Genomic DNA, 26,383 nt, shown 5'->3' with positions numbered 1-26,383 from the left:
TGACACGTGACCCATTGCCACCGGAGAGACGCGGAAGCTTAGTAAGCCGGTGGGACAGAGTAGGAATGTCCCACAGTTTCCATGAGCTTTTTCTGAAGCCGATTGAGGCAACACACTGCTGTGCTTGAACCGCTGACCTTAAACCAAGCTGCGAGACCAACAGCCTAACCACTGTGCCACTAGCACTCCTGCCTCAGCCCACAGAGGCTCTCAAACACAAAGGGGTTCCTTTTAAGTTGCTCCACAATCTCCACACTGGCCCTGGAACTGGCAGTGATTACTCGGGACTGCTCCTTGGCACCCAGGACACATGCCATGCCAGCCATACCTCAGCTGTGCCTCTGGGTGTACAGCACGCTGAACAAGAAACTCAGCCAGATGTACTTTGCCTGTGTGTTCACTTGGAATTTTTAAAACTACTAACGACTCTCAGACCTCATTAGCCTAATCAAAAGGAAAGTAAAATGCATTGGTTAAGATGTTCTCAAAGCTGCCTTCCCATCTGACTTCTCTGAATCCCCTTTGACCAGGCTTCCTCCACGCTTGTATCCCCACAGCATCATGTTCTGTGCCAGCAAGAGTATCAGTGTCCCCGCAGTTCTTAGAACAATCCGTTTTCGAAAACCACGCAACAGTTACGGGGATTAGACTCTGACATCTGCTTTGCGCTTATATATATCTGATGTGGGCATTTTTTCGTTTGTTTTTGTCTCCAGCTTTAGAAAGATACTTAACACATCTGAGTCACTGCCTTTCCTACCTCCTCCCCTTAACGATGTGGTGCCGAGGGGATTAAAGAATGTTATTATGTATGGAAACCAATGTTACTATCCACTGGCTTTTCTTCCAACCACTAATAGCACCCTAGTGTATATATTGTTTCAGGATGATTAATTCTATTTTAACAGACTCGTGTGTGTGTGTGTGTGTGTGTGTGTGTGTGTGTGTGTGAGAGAGAGAGAGAGAGAGAGAGAGAGAGAGAGAGAGAGAGAGAGAGAGAGAAAAGGAAGTATACCCTTTCCTGAAAAAACAACAACAACCATATTTGACGCACCTTTGGTTAAGTGCATTTACCTATGCTATCTGATGAACATTCTCCTTTGATTTTAAAATTCCATGAAACTAGACCCATGGCTAGGGACAGAGTTTGCCCTTAATGCCACATTAGCAATGTTGGTGTTGTAGCAGCAATAACTTTGCTTTTTGTTACTCATGCATAAAGTAAACCTGAAAGGGGACCCATCTGTAAGCTGTGGCAAATATGGCTGGAGGGAGTGTTTAAAAAGAGCAGTACAAAATAATTTTCATTTCCTCTTGTACTGTTTTAATTAGAGTTTCTGGATTGTGTTATGGGTGTATTAACTAGTACTCTGCTCTCACGTGAGAGGGCTTCAAAAAGTTCGTGAGGCAATCCCATTATTTTGTAGTTAACGTTTTTCTATAAATCCTTTTGAAGCAAAAAAAAAAAATCCTTTTGAAGCCCCTCATACTGGGGTTCCCAGGCTTTTAAAACTTGTGATTCAAGCAAAAGTTGAAAATGAGAGAGAAGGTGATTGCCACTTTCTAACTTTCCTAGAGAAATTTACATCTACTAACATTATGATTTCATAATAGAAAAATATTTGAACATGTGATAGTAGGCCATAGTAGAATAATAAAGTTTAGTCTTCTAAAGTGGCTGTGTATAATTTTATTACTACTTCTGTAATTCCTGGGGCCAGGTGTGTCTTCTGGCAGTTCTGTTGCTCAGGCTATCTGCACATTTTCCATGATAAATGAAAACATCATTACAGGTCCCTGTTTGGGAATCACTGGTCTAGAGTTTCTTAACAGAAAACCCTCTGCTTCGTGCTGTTTTCTCTCACAGGTAAAAACAGTGGTCGCAAGGTTTGCATTCTTTTGCTGCTTAAAATTTAGAATCTGCTTCTAAATATTTGAGGTGTTTAATACCTTCATGATCTATTGATTTAAGTTCTCCGTTTTTTGGGTTCATCCTAGTGACTGACCATGAACTGCGCTGTGATGTTAAGGTTGATGTGATAACCAGCATTGAAATTGTGTCTCGCACCCGGGAACTCTACGTAGATGATTCGCCACTAGAGCTGATGGTGAGGGCATTGGATGCAGAAGGTAATAAATACCTTTAAAGGAATTGCAACAAAGTCACCTAAAATAAAAGCATGCAATACTTCCTTTGTGTATAACACTTGAAAATAGGAATTTAAGTGAGAGAAAAATCGATTGGAAATAATGTTTCTTTTCTCAGATGGAGCTCACACAGATGAGGAATTAGTAATTCTGAGAGTAGTTCAATATGTGGCTATACACACTTTCATAAAATATTTCCTGGGGAAAAAATTCCTGGAATAGCTCTGAGAGGTATCAGAGCTTTTCCTAAATACCCATATTCTGCCACTGAGCTTCTGCTGAGCATTTCTTCTTTAATGTATTGCTTGCTCATCAATTCTCTCAAATTCAATGTACCCCTGTGGAAAAGTGTTAATAATTTTAAGTGACTGCTTCCTGAGACTGCTTTATCACACTATTCTAATGATGCAGCATGCTACTACAATATTTCAACTTATTGCCTCTTTCTGTGTAGGATGTTCAGTACAGAGTTATTTTTTTAATCTGAAAAGTGATTCTATTAGACTATGCAGGAATTCAGTGTTTAAAATGACTTATGTCAGAGGGCCAGGATTAACGCTGCCCATCAGCCATAAAGTGGACTCTAAGGAACAGATGGTGTGGTAGAATTTGTGCCAATCAGAAATTAATTGGCTTTATATAAATTCCAAAATGAAACATATTTAAAGAAAGAAAATATTTAATGGACTGGAGTCTTTTTTCTCCCCAGAATGTTTGTGCATCAGCAGCACTTACATTCTCTACACAGGGACGGCCCTGAAGTACGTGCTCATTTACTAATAGTGCTTTTACTTGCTGTTAATTTTCTGTTAGTTAGGTTTTCCTTTCTTATTAAAGATAGCTGAATATTCTAAAATATATCATCCTGCCTTGTCTGCTTTTGCCTTGCTGTGTAGGAAACACATTTAGCAGTCTGGCAGGGATGACGTTTGAGTGGAACGTTGCCAAGGATAACGAGTCAGCAAGAGGAGAGCTCTCTAGCAAAATTAGGTAACCTTGTGACCAAACATAAACTCTGGTTTTGAGGTGCTGCCTGCCATTGGAGGGGGGGGGGTCTGCTGGACTTTTTTTCCCTAGATCAATAAACCAGGGGAAGCATCTGTGACAGAATGACCATGGCATGGGTGTGAGATTCTTTGTGATGACTTGGGCTATGTGGAGGAGTTCATGAGCCCAGGACTACGCAGTTTACACCAGCTGTATCTTCCGGCAGCTTGGTTGCTGGTGCTATCCATGCACAGAGAAACAGAGTGAGAATGATACTTGTATGCAATTTTGCCTTTAGTATCAAAAACTAGCTGTCTCACAACAAATTTAAACTCTAGAGGCACATTCCTTTTCCTATAGGTCTTTTGGAAAAGAATTTTAAAAACAGCTCTCATTCTGTGGGCACTGAGCAGACTGTGTTTAAAATCTCTTGGGACACAGATGAAAGCAGGGACCCCACACGGGTACCTTTATACCAGTGTGTATCACAGCATTTCTCAGAATAGCTCAAAGGCGTAAACAACTCAAGTGTCCATCAGTGGAGGAATGGGTACACAGAAGATGTTTATCCATAGATACATACAATGCATTGTTGTTTCACCCTGCAGACAAATGAAATTCTGATACATACTATGACATGGATGAGCCTGGAAACATTGTGCTGAGTAAAATAAGATATAAAAAGACAGTAAGCCTACTTACATGAACTATCTAGAATAGACCAAGGCAAATGGAGCAGAGGGGGAAATTGCTGATTAATTGATTAAGAGTTGATGAAAAAAATTTGAAATGCATAGTCGTAATAGATAGGCAATGTTCACGTAATTAATGTCATTGAATTTTATATATATAAATGACTGAAATGGCAAATGTTTTGTTATATACGAGGGGGCTTCAAAAAGTTCATGGAAAATGGAAATTAAAATGGAGTTAAAAGATACATAAAACTGCCAAACTCCTCATGACATGGATGAATTTTGAAGATATTATGCTCAGTCAAGTTAGTTACTCTCCTGAGGCAGATACTGCATGACACCACTGTTATGAAAGAAAAGGACTGGGAAAATGGTTTTCACATGGAGCAGACGCTAAGGCTACAGCCAAGCAGGGGTAGAGGGTAGCCGAAGTGGCGAAGGACAGGGCGGGTGGGCGAGGGAGGGGGAAAGATGAGGTCACCCAGGGAGTGGGGCTGGGGAGCACTTCCTGGGACACGGACACTGGCACTGCTCTGACCAGTTGGGCTGTGCCCCTGTGTTTGCATGCTTTTTCCCTGTGTGTTACACTCCACAGTAGTAAAAAATACATGGTAAAATTTCCAACAAATTCTGATCCCCCTTGTAGATGAGGGGGAAGTCAAAAAGTATTGCTGCAGATTACAGACACTAAACAAAAACGTCAGCACATGAAGCCGTTGTTTCTCAACATTCCCGCCATCTAGGTCTGTGCCCATCTTTGTAGCCCTCCATGCAGAATCTGCCCTCTTCGGTGTTCACCGCATCCAGCGTGGTGCTCCTTGAGGGACTCCGGTCGCGCTCCTTCCAATGCTCTTGGATTTTGGAAACCGAGAGGCGTGAGGGGAGGAGCACAGCTATAGGGTGGGAGTCAGGCTTCCCAGTGAGAGTCCTGTAGCGCCACCGTTGAGCATGAGCAGGTGCATTGCCGTGATGGAGAAGACATTCCTTGGCACAACTTGCCTGGTCTTTTTCTCACCAACACAGTCCTCAATTTTCTTTAAATTTCTTCATAATAAACCTCTATGATTTTCATGTGTCTTTTGAGGAAATTCTATGAAGATCACTAGTTTGAAATTCAAAGGAAACAGTCACTGTAACCTTTGAACTAACCCTCTGTCTTGAACTTCACTGGCCCGGCAGCTCCAGCTTGGACTGCAGGCCCCCTAAGGAGAATAAGACAGGCATGCCACTGAGAAAACGTGTCTGCAGCCAGCCTCCGATTGGAGAGAGGTGTTTCAATATGTTCAGTTTGGAGTAAACCCATGCATACATGGGCTGGGACCCTAGTGCCAATGCTTTCTGACATACCCTTCTATTTATTTATTTATTTAACAATTTATTACGGCTCATACAATTCTTATCACAGTTCATACATATGCATACATCAATTGTATAAAGCACATCCATACATTCCCTGCCCCAATCATTCTCAAGGCATTTGCTCTCCACTTAAGCCCCTTGCATCAGGTCCTCTTTTTTTTTCCCCTCCCTCCCCTGACGTACCCTTTTATTTACTTATTTTGTACCCTTTCATTTTATCATTGTTTTTAAAAAAGCCTTTAAGGGTCTTTTTGAAGAAGACTATTTGTTTGATTATGCCAGAAAAAGAAGCAAACTTTATTTTATTTCTTTAGGGTTCTGAAATACTCTGAAGCAGAATATTCTCCCCCAGGGTACATTGCTGAGATGGAAAGAGAAGACAAACGAGGGGATAGGATTTTGGTGTCTGGTATTAGAACTGGCGCTGCTGTTGTGAAAGTTCGAATTTATGAGTCATTCTATAAGGTAAAAAGTTTGTGTTATAAACGTATCCGATAATCTCGTCTGTGTATACATATGACTTGGCTAAGCATATTGAAAGTGTTGTGGACTGCCGGTAGAACAAGCACACGTGCCTTGTCCGAAGCACAGGCAGAATACTCCTTCGAAGCACAGTGACGATTTCGTCTCACCGAGTCTGGACATGTAATTAATAGTGACATCAAGTGTGGTCAAGGAGAAGGTCCGTGAAAAAGAGAAAGACTTTGAAGGAGATGGACTGACATTGTGGCTGCAACAAAAGGCTCACCGTAACGACAATTGTGAGCATGGCATGGGCGTGGGCAGTGTTGGCTCTGTCGTATGTAAGGTCACTGTGACTTGGAGCCAAGTTGATGGCACCTAAGGCCAACAGCAACATGTATCTGTAGAAGAAATCCTCTCACTTGACATAATTTGGGCCAGTCCTTAGTCATTTCATTCAAAGAGTCATTTGAAATGGATTGAATTGTGTTCCTCCCAGAATATCTCGGCTTGGCTTGGCTAGGATTCTCAGTGGGCTCATAGCTATATAATGATGTGATCATTCCCCATGATGGGATCAGCCAATTTGTTGTAAAGGTGAGTTTCCCTGAGGTGTGGTCTGTATCACTTTCACATTTTATCTTCCAAGAGATAAGAGGAGGGAGAAATTAATACAGATGGAGTCACCTGAGTGTCTGCAAAAAAGAAGAGCTGGGAACAGAGTGTATTCTTTGGGCCTTGGGTCCCTGTGCTGAGAAACTCCTAGACTGGAGCAGATTGCTGCCAAGACACATGTTGATCTCCCTGGAATACTGGGTCCAAAGATGTTGCAAGGAGGCAAGAACATCCACCCAGAACTGATAAAAAGCCCTCCCCTAGAGTTTGAGCTTCTAGCCTCCTAAACTGTTGAGATCATACACTTTCTGTTTATTAAAGCCACCACTCATGGTATATCTAGAACGGGAACACTCGATAACTAAGGCAACATTTTGTGCCGAGTGGTGCGTCCTTTTGGAATTAAGTACCGAGTAGAGTTTGAAGGTACCTAATAGGAAAAGCTTAAGTTGCCTGGAAGAGACGGTTGGAATTATGAACGTCAAAGGCAATTCTAGTGAGTGCTCAGAAGGAATTCTGAGAGTCGTACCAGAGACAGTACAGAGGAGTGGTAGCAGAATCAGGAGAGAGGGGCATGACATCATGGGAGCTGACCCTCAGAGCAAGAGAGCTGCGTGCTCTGAGAGGCGTCCTAGCAGAGTAAGGTGCCTCCATCACTTGATAACACTTGCCCAAGCAGGCCCGAGGCCAGCCAGTCCAAAAGGGCCAAGGGGCCAGAGGCCAAGGAACCAGGAGGCAGAAGTGCCAGTGAGGTAGGGTGATCACTCACTTTAGGACAACAGAGCCCCCAAAGTCAGAGAGCAGAGACTGCCCGGTGGGCCAGAAAGACAGATCTGAAGCCAGGGGCCCAGGGCCTCCACCCGCAATGCAGGGAAAAGGTTTAACACCATCCGCAGGGTAGGGCCAATCTTCCATGGTCTCCGAGAGCAGAGGACTCTCTTCAAGGCTTGAGAGGGAGTGTACGTTCTGTTGTGCGTGACTCCTTCTCTTGAGAGGGAGTGTAAGTTCTGTAGTTGTGTGGCTTGCTTTCCTCAGATTGGTCCCATCAACACAGGAAGCACTACCTTAGCCTGTTGTACCATTGTCCTTTGGAAGCAGATTCTAGATTGTGCATTGTGTTTTAGATGCACAGACGAAGAGAAATCTGTTCATTTTTGCCCCAGGATGGAATATGGACTTGTAATTGGAATTTATTTTAAGACTTTTAGGATGATATAAGGACATGAATGTTGGGGAACCAAAGGGTGGATATGATGGATTGAATTGTGTTCCAAAAAATACACATCAACTTGGATAGACCATGAGTCTTAGTGGCTTGGCAGTTACATGTTGTCAAGTAGGCTTCAACTTATGAGGGGGCACCCCCCCCAAAACCTATGTATTAAAATTTTTTTTACAAAACAACCTTATCACCTTCAAAGTACTCTCCATTACACTTAATAGATTTATCAAATCTGCGATTCCATTCTGGGAAACATTTTTCTAACTCATCTGTTTGGATGGCGGATAGCACCTCTCTTGTTTTTTCTTCACCTTTCCTACAGCATCGAATCGCTGCCCTTTCATGCCCCTCTTCATTCACAAAACCAAAAAGAAGTCACACAAAGCGAGTCAGGTGTGTAGGGCAAGAGAGGCATGCTGGTTTTTGCCCCAAACCAGCGCACTGAGATGGCTGCGTGAGCAGGTGCATTGTTGTGGCAAAACCAGTAACCTGTCTGCCACAAATTAGGCCTTAAAAAAAATCGGGCCTTTTTGGTTGCGCACTGTTATGCGCAATCTTCAGAACCTCTAAATAGAAAGCTTGATTAAGTCTGACCTGGTTGAACGAACTCTAAATGCTGGTTTGGGGAATGTTGGGGAACCAAAGGGTGGGGCTGTTCTTTCAAAACGCAGTGTGTTTCCACTCACAGCTCTTTTCCCGGCCAGTCAAAGCCAAGGCACCAATTTTACAGCACCCCCCCCGCCGCCTTCCCAAATCCTCCATTAAAATCCCCTAAACCGACTTCAAGACAGTCCAAATAACTTTCCCGTCTCTTCAGTGGTCTGTCTTCCCTCTTCAAGCACAAGTTTTGTTCACAGTTTTGTCTGTACGGGAAGTTGAGGGATGTCAGAACGAGGTTTGTCATCAGTCGACATTTCACCTTTTTTGAAAGGAGAAAAACACTCAGACACTTGAGTTTTTCCCCGTAGCGCTGTCCTTGTCAACTGTGTTCAATATCACAACAGTTTCTGCAGCATTTTTTTTCTAAGCCGAAAACAAAATTTCACATCTGCATGCTTCTCTTAAATTGGCCATCACAATAAACAGGGTTCGAGTGAAACTGCTTTCATGACAAAATTCACTGTGACCAGAGAGAACCTTCCCAGGTGATGCCACTGGGTGTACTAACTCAGAGCGAGTTGCTCAGTGCTCACCTAGTGGGGAAAATGCATACCAACAAAGCTCTGTTCTCTGCAGCAGCACAGTTCCCGTTTTTATGTGTCCCCCCTCAAATAGCAACTCTGTACCCCAGAAAGAAACACCACCACAATTGTTGCTACGTGTGAGCCTGTTGTTGCAGCTACTGTCTGTACATCTCACTGAGAACTTGTTACTTTTGTGGTGGCCTTCTGCTTTTTAAAGCATGATGCCCTGGTACCATTCCGACTCTTCTTCCAAGATAGATTTCTCTTTTTTTCCTGGCAGTCTATGGTCTATTCAATAGTCTTTATCAACAACATAATTCAAATGTATCAATTATTCTTCAGTCTTCTCTGTTCATTGTATGGCTTTTGCATACATAGGAGGCAAATGAAAATACGATGGCTTGGGTCAGATGGACCTTAGTCTTCAAAATGACATCTTGCTCTTCAACATTTTAAGAGAGCTTTTGCAGAAGATTTGTTCCATGCAATATGTCATTTGATTTTTTGATTGCTATTTCCATGGGTGTTACTTCTGGATTCAAGCAAAATTAATTTCTTGACCACTTTTTTGCCACTTATCATGATGTTGCTTATTGGTCCAGTTTTGAGGACTTTGGTTTTCTTTGTATTGAGATGAATCTACATTGAAGGCTGTAGTCTCTGATCTTCCTCAGCCAACAGTTCAAGTCCTCTTTCCATTCTGCAAGCAAGGCTGTGTAAAGCACATCTAGAAGGTTGTTAATGAGCCTTCCTCCAACTGGATACCACGTTCGTCTTCCTGTAGTCCAGCACCGTGGGTATTTACTCAGTATACAGCTGGAATAAACATGATGAACGAATACAGACTGGATGGACACCTTTCCTGGTTTTAAACCAGGCAATACTCTCTTGTCCTGTTGGAACAACTGCCTCTTGATTTTATGATCCACACAAGTGCCAGCTATGTAATGATGTAATCTGGTATTCATTGTAATGATGTAATTATCCTCAGGATGGGATTACTGTGAGCATCCTGTCCTTTGTCGGAGGATTAAGGCGAGATGCAGTACACTTGCTTAGGTCATAAACTTACTCATGATGCAGCAAAACACTAGTTTTCTGTAAACATTTTATTGCCTACTAACAATTATAAATATACCTAGTTTTATTTCTTAAAATATGTGACTGTGTTTTATTTACAAATCCTTTGTTGTATGCCAAAGGGCGTTGACTCTAAGCTCCCTGATAGAAATACTCTTTCTTGTATAAACTACAGTTTCTAGTTTCGCTGAAAGTTTGGACAAGTGTGAAGCAGTCTTGAGTGCAGAATTCTGGGCTTTTTAAAGGGGTCCCCTCTCCAAATCTCCAGTTTATTTATTTATTACATTCTTTACCTCTGCCTAATTTGAGGGCACATTTTAGCAGTTTACCTTTTACTTCTTTCCACAACATTCAACATTCTGTAGAAGCCACGGCTATCTTTCCTTTCATCATGGGAATGAATGTTTCCATGTAATTATAATCACCCATCTGAATTACAGAAATAGGTTTGAAGAAAGCATATGTCTTTTGTTAAGCGTTTCATTCGGTGCGGGGAGCAGCGTACGTGTCCATCCTAGAGGGGAGCTTACTCACTGCCTGGAGTTCCACAGGAGCGGGGAGCAGCTGCATTGGGCAACATCCAGCGGCTCACTGGAAGATGGCTGCAAGGAGATCTGTGGCATACTGCCACGCTTTACCTTGTCTTGGTCCAGCGTATTTGCCTTAGAGTCTTAGAAAGTTCATATATTAAAGTTCATGATCACTATTTTTAATCATTTTATTGGGAGCTCTTACAGCAATTACAACAATCCATAATTCAATTAGATCAAGCATAATTGTAGAATTACTGCCACCATCATTTTCAAAACATTTTCTTTCTTCTTGAATTGTTTGATATCATCTCCTCTTTATCCCCTCCCTCCCCCACCCTACCCCCCAGGAACCCTTATGCCTATATGATAGTTATTATTTTTGCTGTCTTACACCATACATTGTATCTGCTCCCCCACAATTCTGTTATTCGAGTCCCTTGAGTGGGGTTATGCAGCCATCTTTGCTGTCCGTTCCCCTTCCCACTTTCCCCCACCCTCTTCCCATGTCCTCAGGGAATTGTTGCTCCCCTTGCTATTCCCGACGGGCTTATGTATCTAGGATTTCATGCATTGAACGATCTTCAATATACAGATGAATATTCACAGGTCTAACAAGCTTGAACTGGGGTAAAATGAGGTAAACCGGGACCATAATTCTAAGGTGAGGAAATATTAAAGAACTAGAGGGTAGTTATGTGTTTCATCAGTGCTATATTGTAGCCTGCATATATCTTCCCTCCTGTATGGCCTTTCTGTGAGGGACTGTCCAATTATCTTACAGGTGGATTTTGGGTCTTCACTTTGTCTATGCTTCTTCACGTCAATTTGATTGCTTGTTTTTGAACTTCTGACATCTGAATTCCCATCGACACCTCATGATCACACAGGCTGGTGTACTTCTTTCTTGTGGGTTTTGTTGCTTCTGAGCTAGATGGCCGCTTGTTTATCTTCAAGCCTTTAAGATTCCAGATGCTATATATTTTGATAGCTGGGCAGCATCAGCTTAAAATTTTTTTTATTTTAATAAATAATTTTATTAGGGCTCTTATTAGCTCTTATAACAATCCATACATCAATTGTGTCAAGCACATTTGTACATCATCATTTTCAAAACATTTTCTTTTTACTTGAGCCTTGGTATCAGCTCTTTTTTTAAAAATCATTTTATTGGGGCCTCGTACAACTCATATCACAACCCATCCACCAAACACATTTGCACATTTGTTGCATCATCATTGTCAAAACATTTGCTTTCTACTTGCAGCTCCTCTTTTTTCCCTCCCTCCCCAAGCCTTCTACCCTCATGAACCCTTGATAATGTATAAATTATTATTTCGTATTTTACACTGTTCATGGTCTCCCTTCACCCACGTTTCTGTTGTTTGTTGCCCTGGGGGGGGTGTGTTGTACGCTGATCATTGCAATCGGTTCCCCCTATCTTCCCACTCTCCCCCTACCCTCATGGTATTGCTACTCTCAGTATTGGTCCTGAGGAGTTTATCTGACCTGGATTCTATGTGTTGAGAGCTATTTATCTGCACCAGTGTACATGCTCTGGTTAGCCAGATTTGTAAGATAGAACTGGGATCATGATAGTGGGGGCGGGGCATTAAAAAACTAGAGGAATGTTGTGTGGTTTGTTGGTGCTATGCTGCACCCTGGCTGGCTTGTTCCTTCCTTGTGACCCTTCTGTGAGATGTTTAATTGTCTACAGATGGGCTTTGGTCTTCACTCCGACCCTCATTCACATTGATAAGGTTGTTTGTTTGGGGCCTGATACCTGACCCCAATCGACACTTTGTGATCACACCGGTTGGTGTGCTTTTTCCATGTGGCCTTTGTTGCTTCCCTACTAGATGGCCGCTCATTTAACTTCAAGCCTTTAAGACCCCAGACACTATATCTTGTACTAGCCGGGTTCCATCAGCTTTCTTCACCACATTAGCTTATGCACCCATTTTGTCTTCAGTGATCATGTCAGGAAGGTGAGCATACATGCAATACCACATTATTAGAACAAACCTTTCTTGTACTGAGGTAAGATTTAAGTAGCGGCCCAAAGTCTGTCTGCATCCTTATTGTTTTTAAGACTAATACACCTATCTTTATATATTTACATATATACATATGTATACTTATACCTATATATATAATTATTACTTTCTAGTTCTTTCCTTTTTTCTTTCCTCCTGCCCCACTCTTACATTTACCTATCATTCACCTCTCAGTTATTCCTCTCAAGTACATTTCAATTGATCAAATATGATCTAGAATGCTCCACCCTTCTCCCTATCGATTTTATGTCCCCTGCTATTCCCTGTATCTGCCTTTATTGGCTCCTTGCTCCCCTCCCCATACCTCCTCCTCTCCCATGTATCCTCTCCCCGAAACTTTCAGTCCCATCGCTGTCTCCTTGGGATTGCCTATCCTGCCTACCTTACATAGACACCAAAAGAGAAAATCAAAAGAGAGAGAGAGAGCATACAAGTAGTTTGAGGTCTAGCTGTTGTGCTGACCCAGAGTCGATGAGTATCCTCTGTTAAATAGCCAGCAGACCCTGTTATAATCCATCGATCCAATCCACTTTTCTTTCAGGAGTCCCTTTCCCACGACCCGTTTACCTAACATCCCTTACGCCCTTTAGTCCCCAGCGTTCATGCCCAAGGGGTGCACCTTCAACAAGACCCACTGCTCTTCGTGGAGCAAGGATGGAGTGGTCTAGTGCCCTCCCCTCCCCCATTATACTTTTAGACTTTGTATGTGGCCTTCTTGTGAATCTCCTCCAACCAGTTCAGATGAGGTGCCAAGCACTGCCCCTTAGTCAGAAGTCTACAGTCCAGCTTCCTCGGACTTCATGGCTTTGTTCCCTGTGCTGGTCTGTTGCACTCCCTTTTCCGTTTGCCCCCGTGTGGGCGGGTCAGGCCGGCTGCACTCCTGAGCGGTGTCTCCAGTGCTGTCCTCTGTCATGCTGTCCTCTAGGGAGGGGACGTCATAGTTGGAGTTGAGGCCGGCCCTGCAGTCCTCTCCTCAAGGCATGGCGCTCATGATCATTTTTTTAAGGGTAACTGAAATGATGACCTATGGTTGGAAAAACATTTTTTAAATCTTTCTAAAGTGTTTTAAAAGAAGCTAAAAAAAAAAAAAAAGAATGTTTTTACCAGCAAGATGACCTTAAAGATTAGGACTATGGAAATATTTCTCTTTTTTTCTTCCCCTTTTTATTTTAGAAAGTGGCAGCAGCGTTGATCCGTCTGCTTGTTTTGGAGAATATATTTCTTATACCTTCTCATGATGTCTATCTCTTAGTAGGAGCATATATTAAATACCGAGTTGCAAAAATGGTTCAGGGAAGAATGACAGGTAAAGTATTTTATCTTTTTTAGGCCTCACATTTTCCAAATAAATAAAACTGTGTAAATAAAACCCAGTCACATGTTTTAAGAATAAGGCCAGTTATATTTGTAATGATAATTTTCCAAGTTCTTTTTGCTGAGAAGAACAAGAGGAGCAGCGTCACATCACGCACACAAAATAGTTCTTTGTGTTCTTAGGTTTTTGTGATAAGATATTCCTAATTTGTTATACTTGAACTAATGCTAACAGAATCCCTGTAACTTGAGCAGGAAGATGACATAGTTAGGTCCCTAGGCTTCGGTTCTTTGGGGCATCTGAATTCCCTACTAAAATAGCCAAAAGGGCGCCATGTTTTATGGGGAAAGTAGAGGTACTACTTACTGTGAGGAAAGGACTTGAATGATCATTTTTAAGTCTTTGCAAAAGTTGTTTCTTAAGATATCCAACCTATCAACTGAAAACGGAATTTTCTTATTGATCCCAGTGTGTTTATAAAATGTGCATCAGCCGCACTAGCGTGAGCTCTTTCCTGACATACCTCATGGCAGTTTCCCAGTTAGTCTCAGATCAGTATGCTTTTAGGAATGCAAGTGTATATCAGCAATTAGCTCATCTAGCATTCCCCACACGCTGTCTGCTGGTGGAAAGTCGTCATAGCCCATAACCAAACCCATTGCTATCAGGTCAAATTCTAACTCACAGAACCCCTTTAGGACAGAGAAGGCCTGCCCCATGAGGTCTCTGAGGCTGACTCTCATTACCAGAGCACATCTTTCACTCTAAGCGCTGGCAGGCTCAAACCACTGACCTTTCCGTTAACAGGCAAATGCTTAACCATTGTCTCACCAGGGACCCTAGCAATGTTTCACGGTGCCCAGACATTAGAACCCGATCGTGCTGTTATTTTAGGCTGTTTTCCCGATTTTTCTCTTATACATTAACTGCACATCAATGTCTACTTGTTTGAGTGGCTGTGTTCTTCCATTTATGTCTCTCTCATGTCTTACAGAGGTGGAATTTCCCCTGGAACATTATACGTTGGAAATGCAAGATCATAGAGTTGCCTATAACCGCTCTCTTTCTGAGAAAGTGGCTTTACTGGATGAGAAAACGGCCCTGGTGACCGCACTCCAACTGGGCCACACTCGTCTTGTCTTTGTCCATAAAAGTATCCTTTTGGTGATGTGTTATCTGCTGCCGCGCAGAAGAAGGCAGGCGAGACTGAGACAGCGGAGCCCGTGAGAGCCAGGGCCTGACGGGCTGCCTCTTGTTTACACAGCTTTGGCATGGTGTCTTTGGCAGGGTGTAGCCTCACGACTTCTCTCTCGCTCTCCCTTAGCAGAAATTCTTTGAACTTTCCTTTTTTTTTAAAAAAAAATCATTTTATTGGGAGCTCGTACAACTCTTGTCACAATCCAGCCATCCATCCATTGTGTCCAGCACATTTGTGCATTTGCTGCCATCATCATTCTCAAAACACCTGCTCTCTACTGCAGCCTTGGCATCGACTTGAACTTTTCTTCTTAGATAGGCTTCTGCCCCTCCCAGGTTCTGAGTTTTGCTGGTTTTACTGCGTTGGTTTGTCTCTAGGCTTCCTTTTTAATGATAAATTGTTATTGCCATAACTTCTAACAAAGGCGAGGTAGAGGAAAGGAGAGTAGTTGACCTTAGGCTCTGGTGCCTTTCAGTGCTGATTTGCAGCCTTATTAGGAGACCGGAGCAGGAATGAAGTTTAGTGAAACATGTGAGTTTTATTTAATCCATTCTTTCCTATTTTCACATGAAAAACTGAGAAATGATACTGTCTGCCCAGATGCTCACTCATTAGCTGCTCCATTGAGGTCAAATGCACTGAAATAATTGAACAGAGAAAGAGAGGCAGAACACAGGGCTCCATCACAGACACTGAAAACTGAGCAATGAAGACTTGAATTCCTGTGCAGCGCAAACATGACTTGGAATCCATTTTCAGTGTTTAATTTGGAAATCTTTCCTGTTTTTTGAACATTAGTATTCAACAAACACATACAATTTTCCGTTTGCATATTCAACATTGTTCAAAGCACTTGGGGTACAGACTGCTGTTTCATTCAGGGTGGCCAGGGATGTTCTCTATGATAAGGCTCCCCCAGCCATGAGCCAGGCCGCGTGCTCGCTCTGTGGGTGAAAGGGCTCCAGGAAGGGGGCACAGCAAGGTGGTTCTGCTGCAGGAGCAGCAGGGAGACGTGGAGGCTGCGGTGCAGTGAATCAGGCATGTAGTCGGAGCTGAATGGAGTGAGTCATATGATCATACAGGGCCTGGACAGCTTACTCTGATAAGATTCCATTGGACTTGAAAGGACTTTTTTTTTTTAAACATTTTATTAGGGGCTCATACAACTCTTATCACAATCCATGCATATACATACATCAATTGTGTAAAGCACATCCGTACATTCTTTGCCCTAATCACTCTCAAAGCATTTGCTCTCCACTTAAACCCTTTGCATCAGGTCCTCTTTTTTTCCCCCTCCCTCCCTGCTCCCCCCGAAAGGACTTTTTTTTTTTTAATGAAAGGAGTTTCTTGTGGAATAATATTGTTAGATGCCTTTGAGTCAACTCAGTCAGTTTTGAAGACTCTGTCTCCCGAGTCCATGCTCAGAGTGTAGAACTGCCCCAGGGCTTCTGGAAGTGCTGGATGGGTCTGAACTGCCAGCCGTACAGTTAGCAGCTGAGCATTGAGCAGCCAGCTAGCGGTTATGTTGTTTGTCAAAGGCAATGAGTAGGGTCATTCTGTTCAAAGTGCTTTAGTCATTTTAAGGTGCCTAAAGACATTTGCCAACAAAAACAACCCTGCAGCAGATCCCAAGAAACCTGTCAGAGAGGGAAGAGGAAAGTATTTCTCATTAACGGTGGTAAAGTATTAAAACTGTAACCTGTCAAAGGCAGAAAGCCTACAAGGGTTTGTAGCCCCACCAGGTTCCAGCTCTTACAGGTTCACTGTACCAGCAAAATAAATCAGTAGTCATTTAATCACAGCGACATCTCACCTGCACCTCTGAATGCTCCAGGCAGACTTAGATTATTTTGTTCCCATCGTCTCAGGTCCTACTATTAGTTCTTCCAAGCTCGCAAATACTAAAACACATGATAATGGTCTTGATGACATGAATGACGATTATCCAGTTTGGCCCTGCATCTGGCATAGGGGGGCGAGAGGTCGTGTTCCCAGAGGTGGGCAATACAGGAGAAGGGACAGGCTTCAGGGAAAAGACGATGAGTGTGGTTTTTCACAGGTTAACTGGCAGTACCTGTAGGATAGACATCCAAGCAGAATTTTTCACTATGCACTTGAAGGAAAAAGAGTCCGGAAGATACTGATATTTGAGAGTTACCAGCTTATGGGTAGGTGATAGTGGTCGACAGAAGTCAACGAGGAAGAGTAGATGGAGCGAGTGAAGAGGGCCCCAAGCAGCTGTGTAAGGCCAGCTGCAGGTGGAAGAAGGAAAATTCGAAAGGAGCCAGAATGGAACGTTTTAAGAAACAGAAACCAGAAGAGGGGTTTGATGAGGGGCAGATTACCCCCGGAGCAAAGCAAGCATGGGCCTGCTGATGTGTGCTGACTGAAACCCCTGCTCACGCGCTGTTGGGCCCTGCACCGCTGACCTTGGCAACAACGTGAGGTGTGTCTGAGCACCGTCAGTGAGCACCGTCAGGCAGAGTTTTCCAAGAAGACCGAAAGGGCTTTTGGGCTATAATACCCAGGAGGTCTTGGGTCACTTTTTTTTCTTCTATATAAACAACTTGGCTATGAAAAGAAGGAAAAAGCGCATGGTAGAAGTTTTCCAAAATGCAGGAGGAGGACATTTTTAAGGTCGGTGAAACGTAAGCATGCCTATAAGTTAAACAGAGAGCCAGGACGCGTGAGAAAAAGAGAGTTAGTTAGTAGATGGGCAGGTTTTCTGAGAGGCAGGAGGAAATGAGCGTCAGAACCCAAGTGACAAGACTACGCCAGTGGGGAGAGGTCTCACTCTGATAGGGGAGGAGTGAATGAGACACCTGCCCCAGACCTGTTTCCTTGCCTGTAGGAAGAAGAGGTGGTGGTGCTCTGAATGTCCACCCAGCTCTGAGGTGTTATGAGTCCGTATTAGAACCAAGCCTGGATTGACACCAAGCTGCCTGTACAGTCTCTAGAAGACGTAATTCAGTGGCCAGAGAGAAGTCCTCTCTACTGAGCACACCGGTCTGTGCACCTTGAGAGCGCACTGTGTGCTGAGGAGGCTCTGTAGATGTGATGCTCTAAGTGAATCGAACAGTACTGTGTTCACTGTGACTCAGATGAGGCAGCGGCAAACTTTAACCCAGCCCACGACGGAATTAATACAACCTTTGAGTTGGTTATTTTTAATTGGTGAGTGTTTAGATCTTGGATGCAGTGTATTGTTATTTTTTACAAGGGAAATAGATTTCTAACTGAGGAACCCTGGTGGCACAAGGGTTAAGCACTTGACTGCCGCTAACAGAAAGGGTGTCCTTTGGGATTCAACCAGCGGCTCTGAGGGGAAAGGCCTGGGGCTCTCTTCCATGAGGATGGCCGCCAGGAAAACGCTGGTGGCAATTTTCCTCTGCCGCGTGAGACTGCTGTCAGTTGGAACCCACGCACTGACACCCAACAACAGCACCCCCTCCCCTTAGATTTGTGTAGACTGGTCACTGAAGACATTTGTGTTTCTGCTAGAATTTAGCAGAAGCGGGTCATAGGAGGTGTAAGTGACCGAGAAGTATCCATGGTGGCCAAGATGAACCAGGTTGACTGCAGGTAACAGAACACCCGCGGCTGTTTTCTACACTGCAGGCTCCAGGCGTGTGGCCACTGCTCTTCCTTCAGCCGGGGCGCCTTTACCTCAGGGGGCCGCCAGTTTGTTCTGCGTCTGATAGTGGGCACTCATGTGAGATTTCCCTTGGGTGGAAAAGTATCTGCAGCCAAACGAGTATTAAAAACACCGACTCTGGTCGCCACCCCCACTCCACCTTTCCCATCGTTCTGAAATGTGAATTCAGGAATATTTTTGTGACTCCTGTGATGAGAAGAGTCTCTCACACACGTCTCGGGACTGTACCCAGTTAAGTTCTCGCTTTCCAACGTTACTTCTTTTTGAGTAGTTCGTTTTTGTCTTTTCAGCCAACTCTCATAATTTCCTTAAGCAGAAATTAAGATGTCCATATGAAATCTGTGTCTGGACTTCCAAATTGCACCATATATGTTGTGGAGCCTGGATTCTTAGGTATTTTATTTCATTTATTTTTGGCATTTCATCTTTTAGGGATTTTAAAATCATGGTTTTTCACAAAGCTGCATGGTTTAGTGGTTCCCTGAGATGAGCATCGAACACTCCAGTGCTTCCTCGCCCTCATCCGGAGGCTCAGGCACTTGAGCGCGTCTGCAGTCCTGCTTGCCCAGGACTCTAGATCACTGCTCCCTATGGTCCCATGCGATCTGTCAGCATCTTAGAGTAAAGAGAGGACCCATCGATTGTGAAAGACATTTTTGGCAGTGAAATATCATACCAGGGCCTAATCTCGAAAATGTATAGAAAACTTCAACGCCTCCACAGCAAAAGACAAATAATCCATTTTCCAAATGGGCGGAGGACATGAGCAGACGTTTTTTACTCAAAGAAGACAGTCAACTCTGTGCAGAAGCACTCAGGCTCATTAACTGCTCGAGAGATGCCAATCAAAGTGACCCAGGGTGCAGGTCAAAACAACGAGCTAGCGTTGAGCCCCGGCATTCACGGGACCGTTTTAGAGATGGAAAACAGCCAATACTGATGCAGCTGTAGTGAGTCTGGCGCCCTCCCGCACCACTGGAGGGCCTGTGAGTGAAATGGTGCATCCTCTGTGTGGAAAACAGTATGACCCTTCCTGTCGGAGTTGGAAAGAGAAATGCCACATGACCCAGCAGTCCCTCTGCTTGGTAGATAGCCTAGAAAAAATGAGTTGTGATGTGAATAAGTATATGTAAAACATTGTTCACAACAGAACAAAGGTGGAAACAACCGAAATGCCCATCAATGGCAGAGCGGATAAACAAACTAGGGTCCATTTCCACAGTAGGATACTGGGAAGCTCATGTTCAGACGAATCTGTGAGACACCTCATAAAATAGATGAGTCCGTTTCCTGGAGGGAACCTGTCAATCACAAAAGGACAAATACCTTGTGAGATCACGATTATAAAAACTCAAGGAAAGGTTTTCACACTGAAACATTCTGTGATGGTTACTGGGAGTCGGGGAGTAGGTTGCTGGCTAGAGGGTAGACAGGTATTAGTTTAGAGTAAAGGGGAAGGATATATATTCAGGCAATATTTAATAATGATATAAAAAGGTTATAAACCCTATTTTTAATTTTTTTAAAAGAGTGAAACATCTTGAAACAGATCATGAAAATGATGAAGACCCGTGTCATACAGAGAGACTTTACAAATGCCAGTCACAAAGAACCCTCATGTCCCATAGACCACATGAAGTGGTCTGCCACCAAGAAGCTGATGCATTGCCTGGCACCTCAGGAGTGAGCCAGAACCGTCATTTACTCTTTGTTTAAAGATATGAGTGGAAGTGGCTCTTTATGCCTGAGATGAGCTAGACCAGGAATTATAATTACCATACGATCAAGAGAATGAAAAGGACCTTCTTTGAAAGTCATTTCCATCGTTCAATGAGTTTGAGTCCTTGAATGTTCTTGTTGAGTCTGTTTTGACTCTCAGTGATAGTGACCCTGTGGTCACTAGGAAGGAACTCCCTGGTGGGTTTCGGGGCTTGCACAGCTTTGCAGGGGCAGATAGCCTCATCTTTCTCCCCAAGAGCAGCTGGTGGCCTTGAACCACTAACGTGGTTAGCGGCACAATGTATGATCCACTAAAATACCAGAGGTTGCCCATTTTGAAGGCTAGAAGTACAAATTTGGGGCACCAGATTTAGAAAACTGGAGGGAAATCCTTGTCTCAATTTCTCTAGCCAGCATCCTTGGAAATCTTGGATCTGTATATTGGTCACCTTTAGTCCAGAAAATGTTCATCTTGCCCCTGCATTTCCTTCTACGCTGGTTCTGCTCTTCATAGCTCAAAAATGATGGATTTAAAACATCCTACCTTTAAATGGCTTCATCAATATCAGTAAAACACGAATCCCAAGTGGGATTACAGCTAAAGGTACAAGAGTGAGGATCATTAATTTGTGAGACAGGATTCAATTCATAATAGCTAATGTTTGTGTTTCCTGATTTGTATGTAGGTTTCACTGTCTTACCTGGAGACCGATGGAGCCTGGAGGTGGGACAGATCTACATCATTACTATTGACGTCTTTGATAAAAGCAGCACCAAGGCCTACATTTCAGATGTGAGTCCCTCTTTCGTCGCAACTCTTGCACCTTCAGGGATCACCCCTTAAGGGAGCTGTCTCTGTAGCTAGGAAGTCTTGTTTCCGGGTTTTTTCGTGGGAAATGCAAATTACTTGTTTTTAAAAATTATGATCATCAAGTAGTTCTATCCTTGAGGAATGCCCAAGCAGCAATTAAAAAACATAGTTCAGGCAGAAGTTTAATGAGTTGTTGGTGTGAGCCCTTGGGACCCCACTTTGGAGGGGACCTGACACTCCTTCTAAACCTCATGCTTGAGGGATTCCCCCCAGGCTGGTGGTGGTGCTGGAGGGGATGATACACCTGCCGGATGAGAGGTGCCACGCTCATTCTCCAAGGTCTCCCTCCCACCCTACCCCCGCCCCCAAAATGGTCAACTTGCAAAATGGCACAAGTTACACGAAAATCTATATAAAATTTGACTCTGTCTACTCCTGATTGCTTGCCATTAATTGCTTTTTATAAATCTAGGGCCATTTTAAAATGGCATCTTCCCAATTTAGTATTTCAATGAAAGAGAGCAAAGATTTTGTTTTATTTGTCTCACCCCCTAAATGCAGAGCCAACTTGTTTGTTTTTCTCCCCTGTCTTTCTCCAATATATTCTGTATATAGCTTTGGTGAAGAAACATTTCATTGGGTTGTGTTACTCTTGGGTTTATTTTCAGAATCTCAGGATTACACATGAGTTTCCAAAGAAGTACTTTGAAGAGCAACTAACCACAGTTAATGGATCTTACCATGTCGTCAAAGCCCTGAAAGAAGGTGTTGTAGTAATAAATGCATCATTGGCTTCTGTCATCTACCAGGTAGGAATTATAAGGCTCTTTGCATCTTAAAAACACTGATAAGCCCTTGGTATCAGCTCCTCATTTTTTCCTCTCCCCACTCCGCTCCCTCATAAACCCTTGATAACTTATAAATTGTTATTATTTTGTCATATCTTACACTGTCTGACAACTCCCTTCACCCACTTTTCTGAAAAATGTGGAGCTGATATCAAGGGCTCAAGTAGAAAGCAAATGCTTTGAGAATGATGAGGGCCACAAATGTACAAATGTGCTTGTTAGACAACGGATGGACGGATGGCTTGTGAGAAGAGGTGTAGAAGCCCCCAATAAAATGATTAAAACACAACGACACCGAGAAGGCTTGCCTGGCTTATTGAATTGCAAACATGGACTCATGCTGTTGTGGTGGCAGTTAGGTACCATCAAGTCAGCTCTAACTCATAGCAACCCTATCTGTACACAGCAGAACAAAACACTGCCCGGCCCTGCGCTAGCTGCCGTCTGAGCCCATTGTTGCAGCCACTGTGTCAGTGCATCTCAAGGAAGGTTCTTCTGGGTTTTTTGCTGCCCCTCCACTTTACCAAGAATGATGTCTTTCTCCAGGGACCGGTCTCTCCTGATGACATGTCCACAGTACACAAGATGAAGTCTCGCCTCGCTCTGCTTGCCTCCAAGAAGCACCCTAGCTGTACTTCCTCTATGACAGACCTGCTGGTCCTGGCTGTCCACATGATTTTAAGCACTCTGACAGAACCTTGATGCAGATGCACTTCAGTCTTCCTTGTCAGTGTCCGGCTTTCACATGCATGTGAGGTCATTGAAAATGCCATGTCTTGGGTCAGGTGCACTTTTATCTGCAAAGTGATATCTTTCCCCTTCAGTGCTTTAAAGAGGTCTTGTACACAGATTTGCCCAATGTAACCTAGCATTTGATTGCCTGCGGCTTCCATGCGCATTAAATGTGAATCCAAACAAACTGAAATCCTTGACAACTTTATCTTTTCCCCATTTATCATGGTGATGTCTATTGGTCCAATGATGAGGATTCGGGTTTTCATTACATTGAATTACAATCTGTATCGAAGCCTGCAGTCCTTGATCTTCATCAGCGAGTACTTCAAATCCTCCTCTCTTACAGCTAGCAAGGTTGTGTCATCTGCACAACTGTAAAACTTTTCTTCATCTAGTCCAGCTTTTCAGATTGTCTGCTTGATAGACAGCTTGAGTAAATGGGGTGAGAGGATACAATGCCGACACACACCTTTCCTGATTTTAAACCACTGAACATTCCCTTGTTCTGTTCAAATGCTGCTGCTTGGTTTCATGTCCAGGTTATGCTTGAGCACAGTGGAGTGTTCTGGAATTCCCGTTCTTCTCAAGGCTATCCATAGTTTGTTATGATCCACACAGTTGAACACCTTTGCACAGCCAAAAAAAAGACCAGCAAACATCTTTCTGGTATGTTTGGCTTTCAGCTAAGATCCACCTGACGTCAGCGATGATAGCCTTCATTCTATATCCTCTTCTGGATCCAGCTTGAGTTTCTGGAAGCTCTGTCATGTACTGCTGTGACGATTGTCGATTGATCTTCAGTAAAACTTGTGTGTGATATTAATAATTTTGTTTGATAATGTCCACATTCTGCTGGGTCACTTCTTTGGAATGGTTACAAAGATGCAATTTTTCCAGTCGGTTAGGCAGGTAGCCATCTTCCAGATTTCTTGGCATAGGGAGTGAGTGTTCCCAGTGCTTCCTCAGCCTGTTGGAACATTCCCATCAGTATTCCACCCGCCCCCAGAGCTTTGTTTTCCCCAATGCCTCCATGCAGCTTGAACTTCTCCCGTCAGTAGCATTTGCTCTTGGTCCTGTGCTTCCTTTGGAAGGAGCTGAATGGCGAATGGCGTTCTTTGGTACCGCGGCTCCGTTTATCACTTCCACCTCTTCTCGTGCTTCCTGTATTGCTCCGTATTTTGCCCATAAATCTGTCAGTATTGCACCTCAAGCCTTGAATTTTCTTTCTCTCTTTTTTTAATCCAAAGTGGGTTTATCAGAATGACTTCCCACTCATCTCGACTTGGCCTTTTATTGCCGCTGCCGTCTGAAGGAGCATCCTTCTGTGAGCCTTGCATTTCCCCCTGTAGGCTGACAGAGGACAGGAGAGCAGCCAACACAAAAAACTTTGTGCATGGCTGAAGACATCCATGAAGTAAGAATTGGGGCTCTGCACCAGGCGCTTTTTCTTGTGTTTTCTCTTCTCCTCTTCGGGAGACGGGTGAAGGAGAAGGAGCGCCGGTGGCACGCCTGCCGCTTATATCCGGCTCTCCGCTGGAAGTGACCTTGGATTTTCTCTTCAGGTCTTTCTGCTTGAGGCACGCTGTGTTCTTCCTTTTTGGTTTTCTAGTTCCAGGTCTTTGCATATTTCTACAATAACGTAGCGTTGGCTTCTTGAGCTGCTCTTTGAAATGTTCAGCTCTTTGGCTTCATCCTTCCATTTGCTTTAGCTGCGCTATGATCAAGAGCAAGTTTGAGTCTCTTCTGACACCCACGTTAGTCTTTTCTTACTTTCCAGTCTTTTCAGTGACCTTTTGCTTTCTTCATGTATGCTGTTCCTGATGTCCTCCCACAGCTCAACAAGTCTCTGTCATCAGTGTGCAGTGAGGCAAATCCTATTCTTTTTAAAAATCATTTTATTGGGGGCTCGTACAATTCTTACCACAATCCATACATACATCCATTGTGTCAAGCGCATATGTACATTTGTTGCCATCATCATTCTCAAGACATTTGCCTTCTACTTGAGCCCTTGATATCAGCTACTCGTTTGCCCCCTCCCTCCCCCCTCCCCTACCTCATGAACCCTTCATAATTCATAAATTGCTATTATTTTGTCATACGTTACACTGTACGACATCTCCCCCACCCTCTTCTCTGCTGTCCATCCCCCAGGGAGGAGACTATACGCGGATTCTTGTAATCAGTTCCCCCTTTCTACCCCACATTTCCTCCACCCTCCAGGCATCGCCATTCTCACCACTGGTCCTGGAGGGATCATCTGTCCTGGATTCCCTGTGTTTCCAGTTCCTATCTGTACCAATGTGCATCCTCTGGTCTAGCCAGACTTGCAAGGTAGAATTGGGATCATGATAGTGGGGGGAGGAGCAAATTCTATTCTTGAGGTGTTCTTGAAATTCAAGTGGTGCTCCCAGTGCTTCGTCAGCTCGGTGAAACGTTCCATTAGTATTCCGTCCGTCCATCCGTGCAGCTGTTTTCCCTCCTGCCTGCAGTGCAGCTTGAACTTCTTCCTTCAGGACCATCAGTTCCTGAGCCGATTCTTACTCTTGAAATGGTTGACTATGGACCAGTTCTTTGTCACTCTGTATACAGTGACTCTGTATATTAGCTCAAGGTAACTCAAGGTCATATTTTGGGTTTTGTGGATTGTTTTACGTTTCTTCAGCTTCATCCTGAACTCACATATGAACAATTGATGCCCCTTTCCACAGCCAGCCTCTGGCCACATTTTAGTTGCTGATCTTGAGCTTCTCCATCATTTCTTCCCAGAGATGTAGTCAGTTTGATTCTTGTATATTCTATCTAGTGAGGTCCATGTGTGTAGATGCTGTTTATGTTGTTGAGAGAACAAGTATTTGTAATAAAGAAGTTAGTCTTGCAGTATCCTATCATGTGATCTCCAGCTTCACTTTTATCACCAAGGACATCTTTTATGACTGCTGTTCCTTGAAATGGACTGGTATTGGCCATTTTGAATCAGGCACTCATGTGGTTACTATGCTGGAATGACAGTTGAGGAGCAATAGAGTCTTAGTCATTATTAAAAAAAGTCAAGATCTCTCTGTAAGCACAGTGCTGTCTGTGATGGGATAATGTCTATGCACACACAGGGAAATCCAGTTAATACAACTAGTCTTCAAATTCACAAGACAACAACAAAATCCAGTGATGAAAATAAATGAAGAATCCTTTTTTAAATCATTTTATTAGGGGCTCATACAACTCTTATCACAATCCAGACATACATCAGTTGTGCAAAGCACATTTGTACATTCATTGCACTCATCATTCTCAAAAACATTTGCTCTCCACCCAAGCCCCTGGCATCAGCTCATTTTTCCCCTCCTTCAAAATTGAAGAATTCTATCAACAACTTCAGTCTGAAATTGATCAAGTATGCAGTCATGCATTGATCATTATTGATGATTGGAATACAAAAGTTGGCAACAGATACTTGTGCATGGCATATATCTTTATCTTTCACAAAATAAAGAAACTGAGGAATAGGTGGATAAATAGTCCACTCCATAGTTTATACCTCTTCAAATTCTATGCTACATTAGGATTCTCATCTCTATAATTCTAATCTACATTTAATATAATTGGGTCCATTTTGTACAACTCATTTGAGGTTCTAGAACAGTTATTTCTTATGTACTATTCGATGTGCATCAGATCCACATAGATTACTTTTTATTCTAAATAGCCAAAAGGTTAGGATGCCAGTTTACTTAACCATGCCCCAATACCAAATGTTTGC

At 43.3% G+C, this 26,383-nt stretch overlaps 1 protein-coding gene across 1 annotated transcript in view; it reads left to right on the top strand.

Moving 5' to 3' along the window:
* NUP210L (nucleoporin 210 like) overlaps positions 1 to 26,383 on the top strand; it is a 111,147-nt gene that overhangs the window by 4,307 nt on the left and 80,457 nt on the right. Inside the window, exons 3-10 of the mRNA XM_075540749.1 lie at positions 1,999 to 2,130; positions 3,045 to 3,138; positions 5,504 to 5,654; positions 13,513 to 13,645; positions 14,649 to 14,807; positions 18,835 to 18,903; positions 20,916 to 21,022; positions 21,709 to 21,849. Of these exons, the coding sequence (XP_075396864.1) occupies positions 1,999 to 2,130; positions 3,045 to 3,138; positions 5,504 to 5,654; positions 13,513 to 13,645; positions 14,649 to 14,807; positions 18,835 to 18,903; positions 20,916 to 21,022; positions 21,709 to 21,849 (986 nt within the window). The remainder of the gene's footprint in view (positions 1 to 1,998; positions 2,131 to 3,044; positions 3,139 to 5,503; positions 5,655 to 13,512; positions 13,646 to 14,648; positions 14,808 to 18,834; positions 18,904 to 20,915; positions 21,023 to 21,708; positions 21,850 to 26,383) is intronic.

This window comes from Tenrec ecaudatus, chromosome 1 (genome assembly GCF_050624435.1).
Source record: "Tenrec ecaudatus isolate mTenEca1 chromosome 1, mTenEca1.hap1, whole genome shotgun sequence".
In the NCBI taxonomy this organism is placed as follows: Eukaryota; Metazoa; Chordata; class Mammalia; order Afrosoricida; family Tenrecidae; genus Tenrec; species Tenrec ecaudatus.
This window is presented reverse-complemented; position numbering and strand designations above follow the sequence as displayed.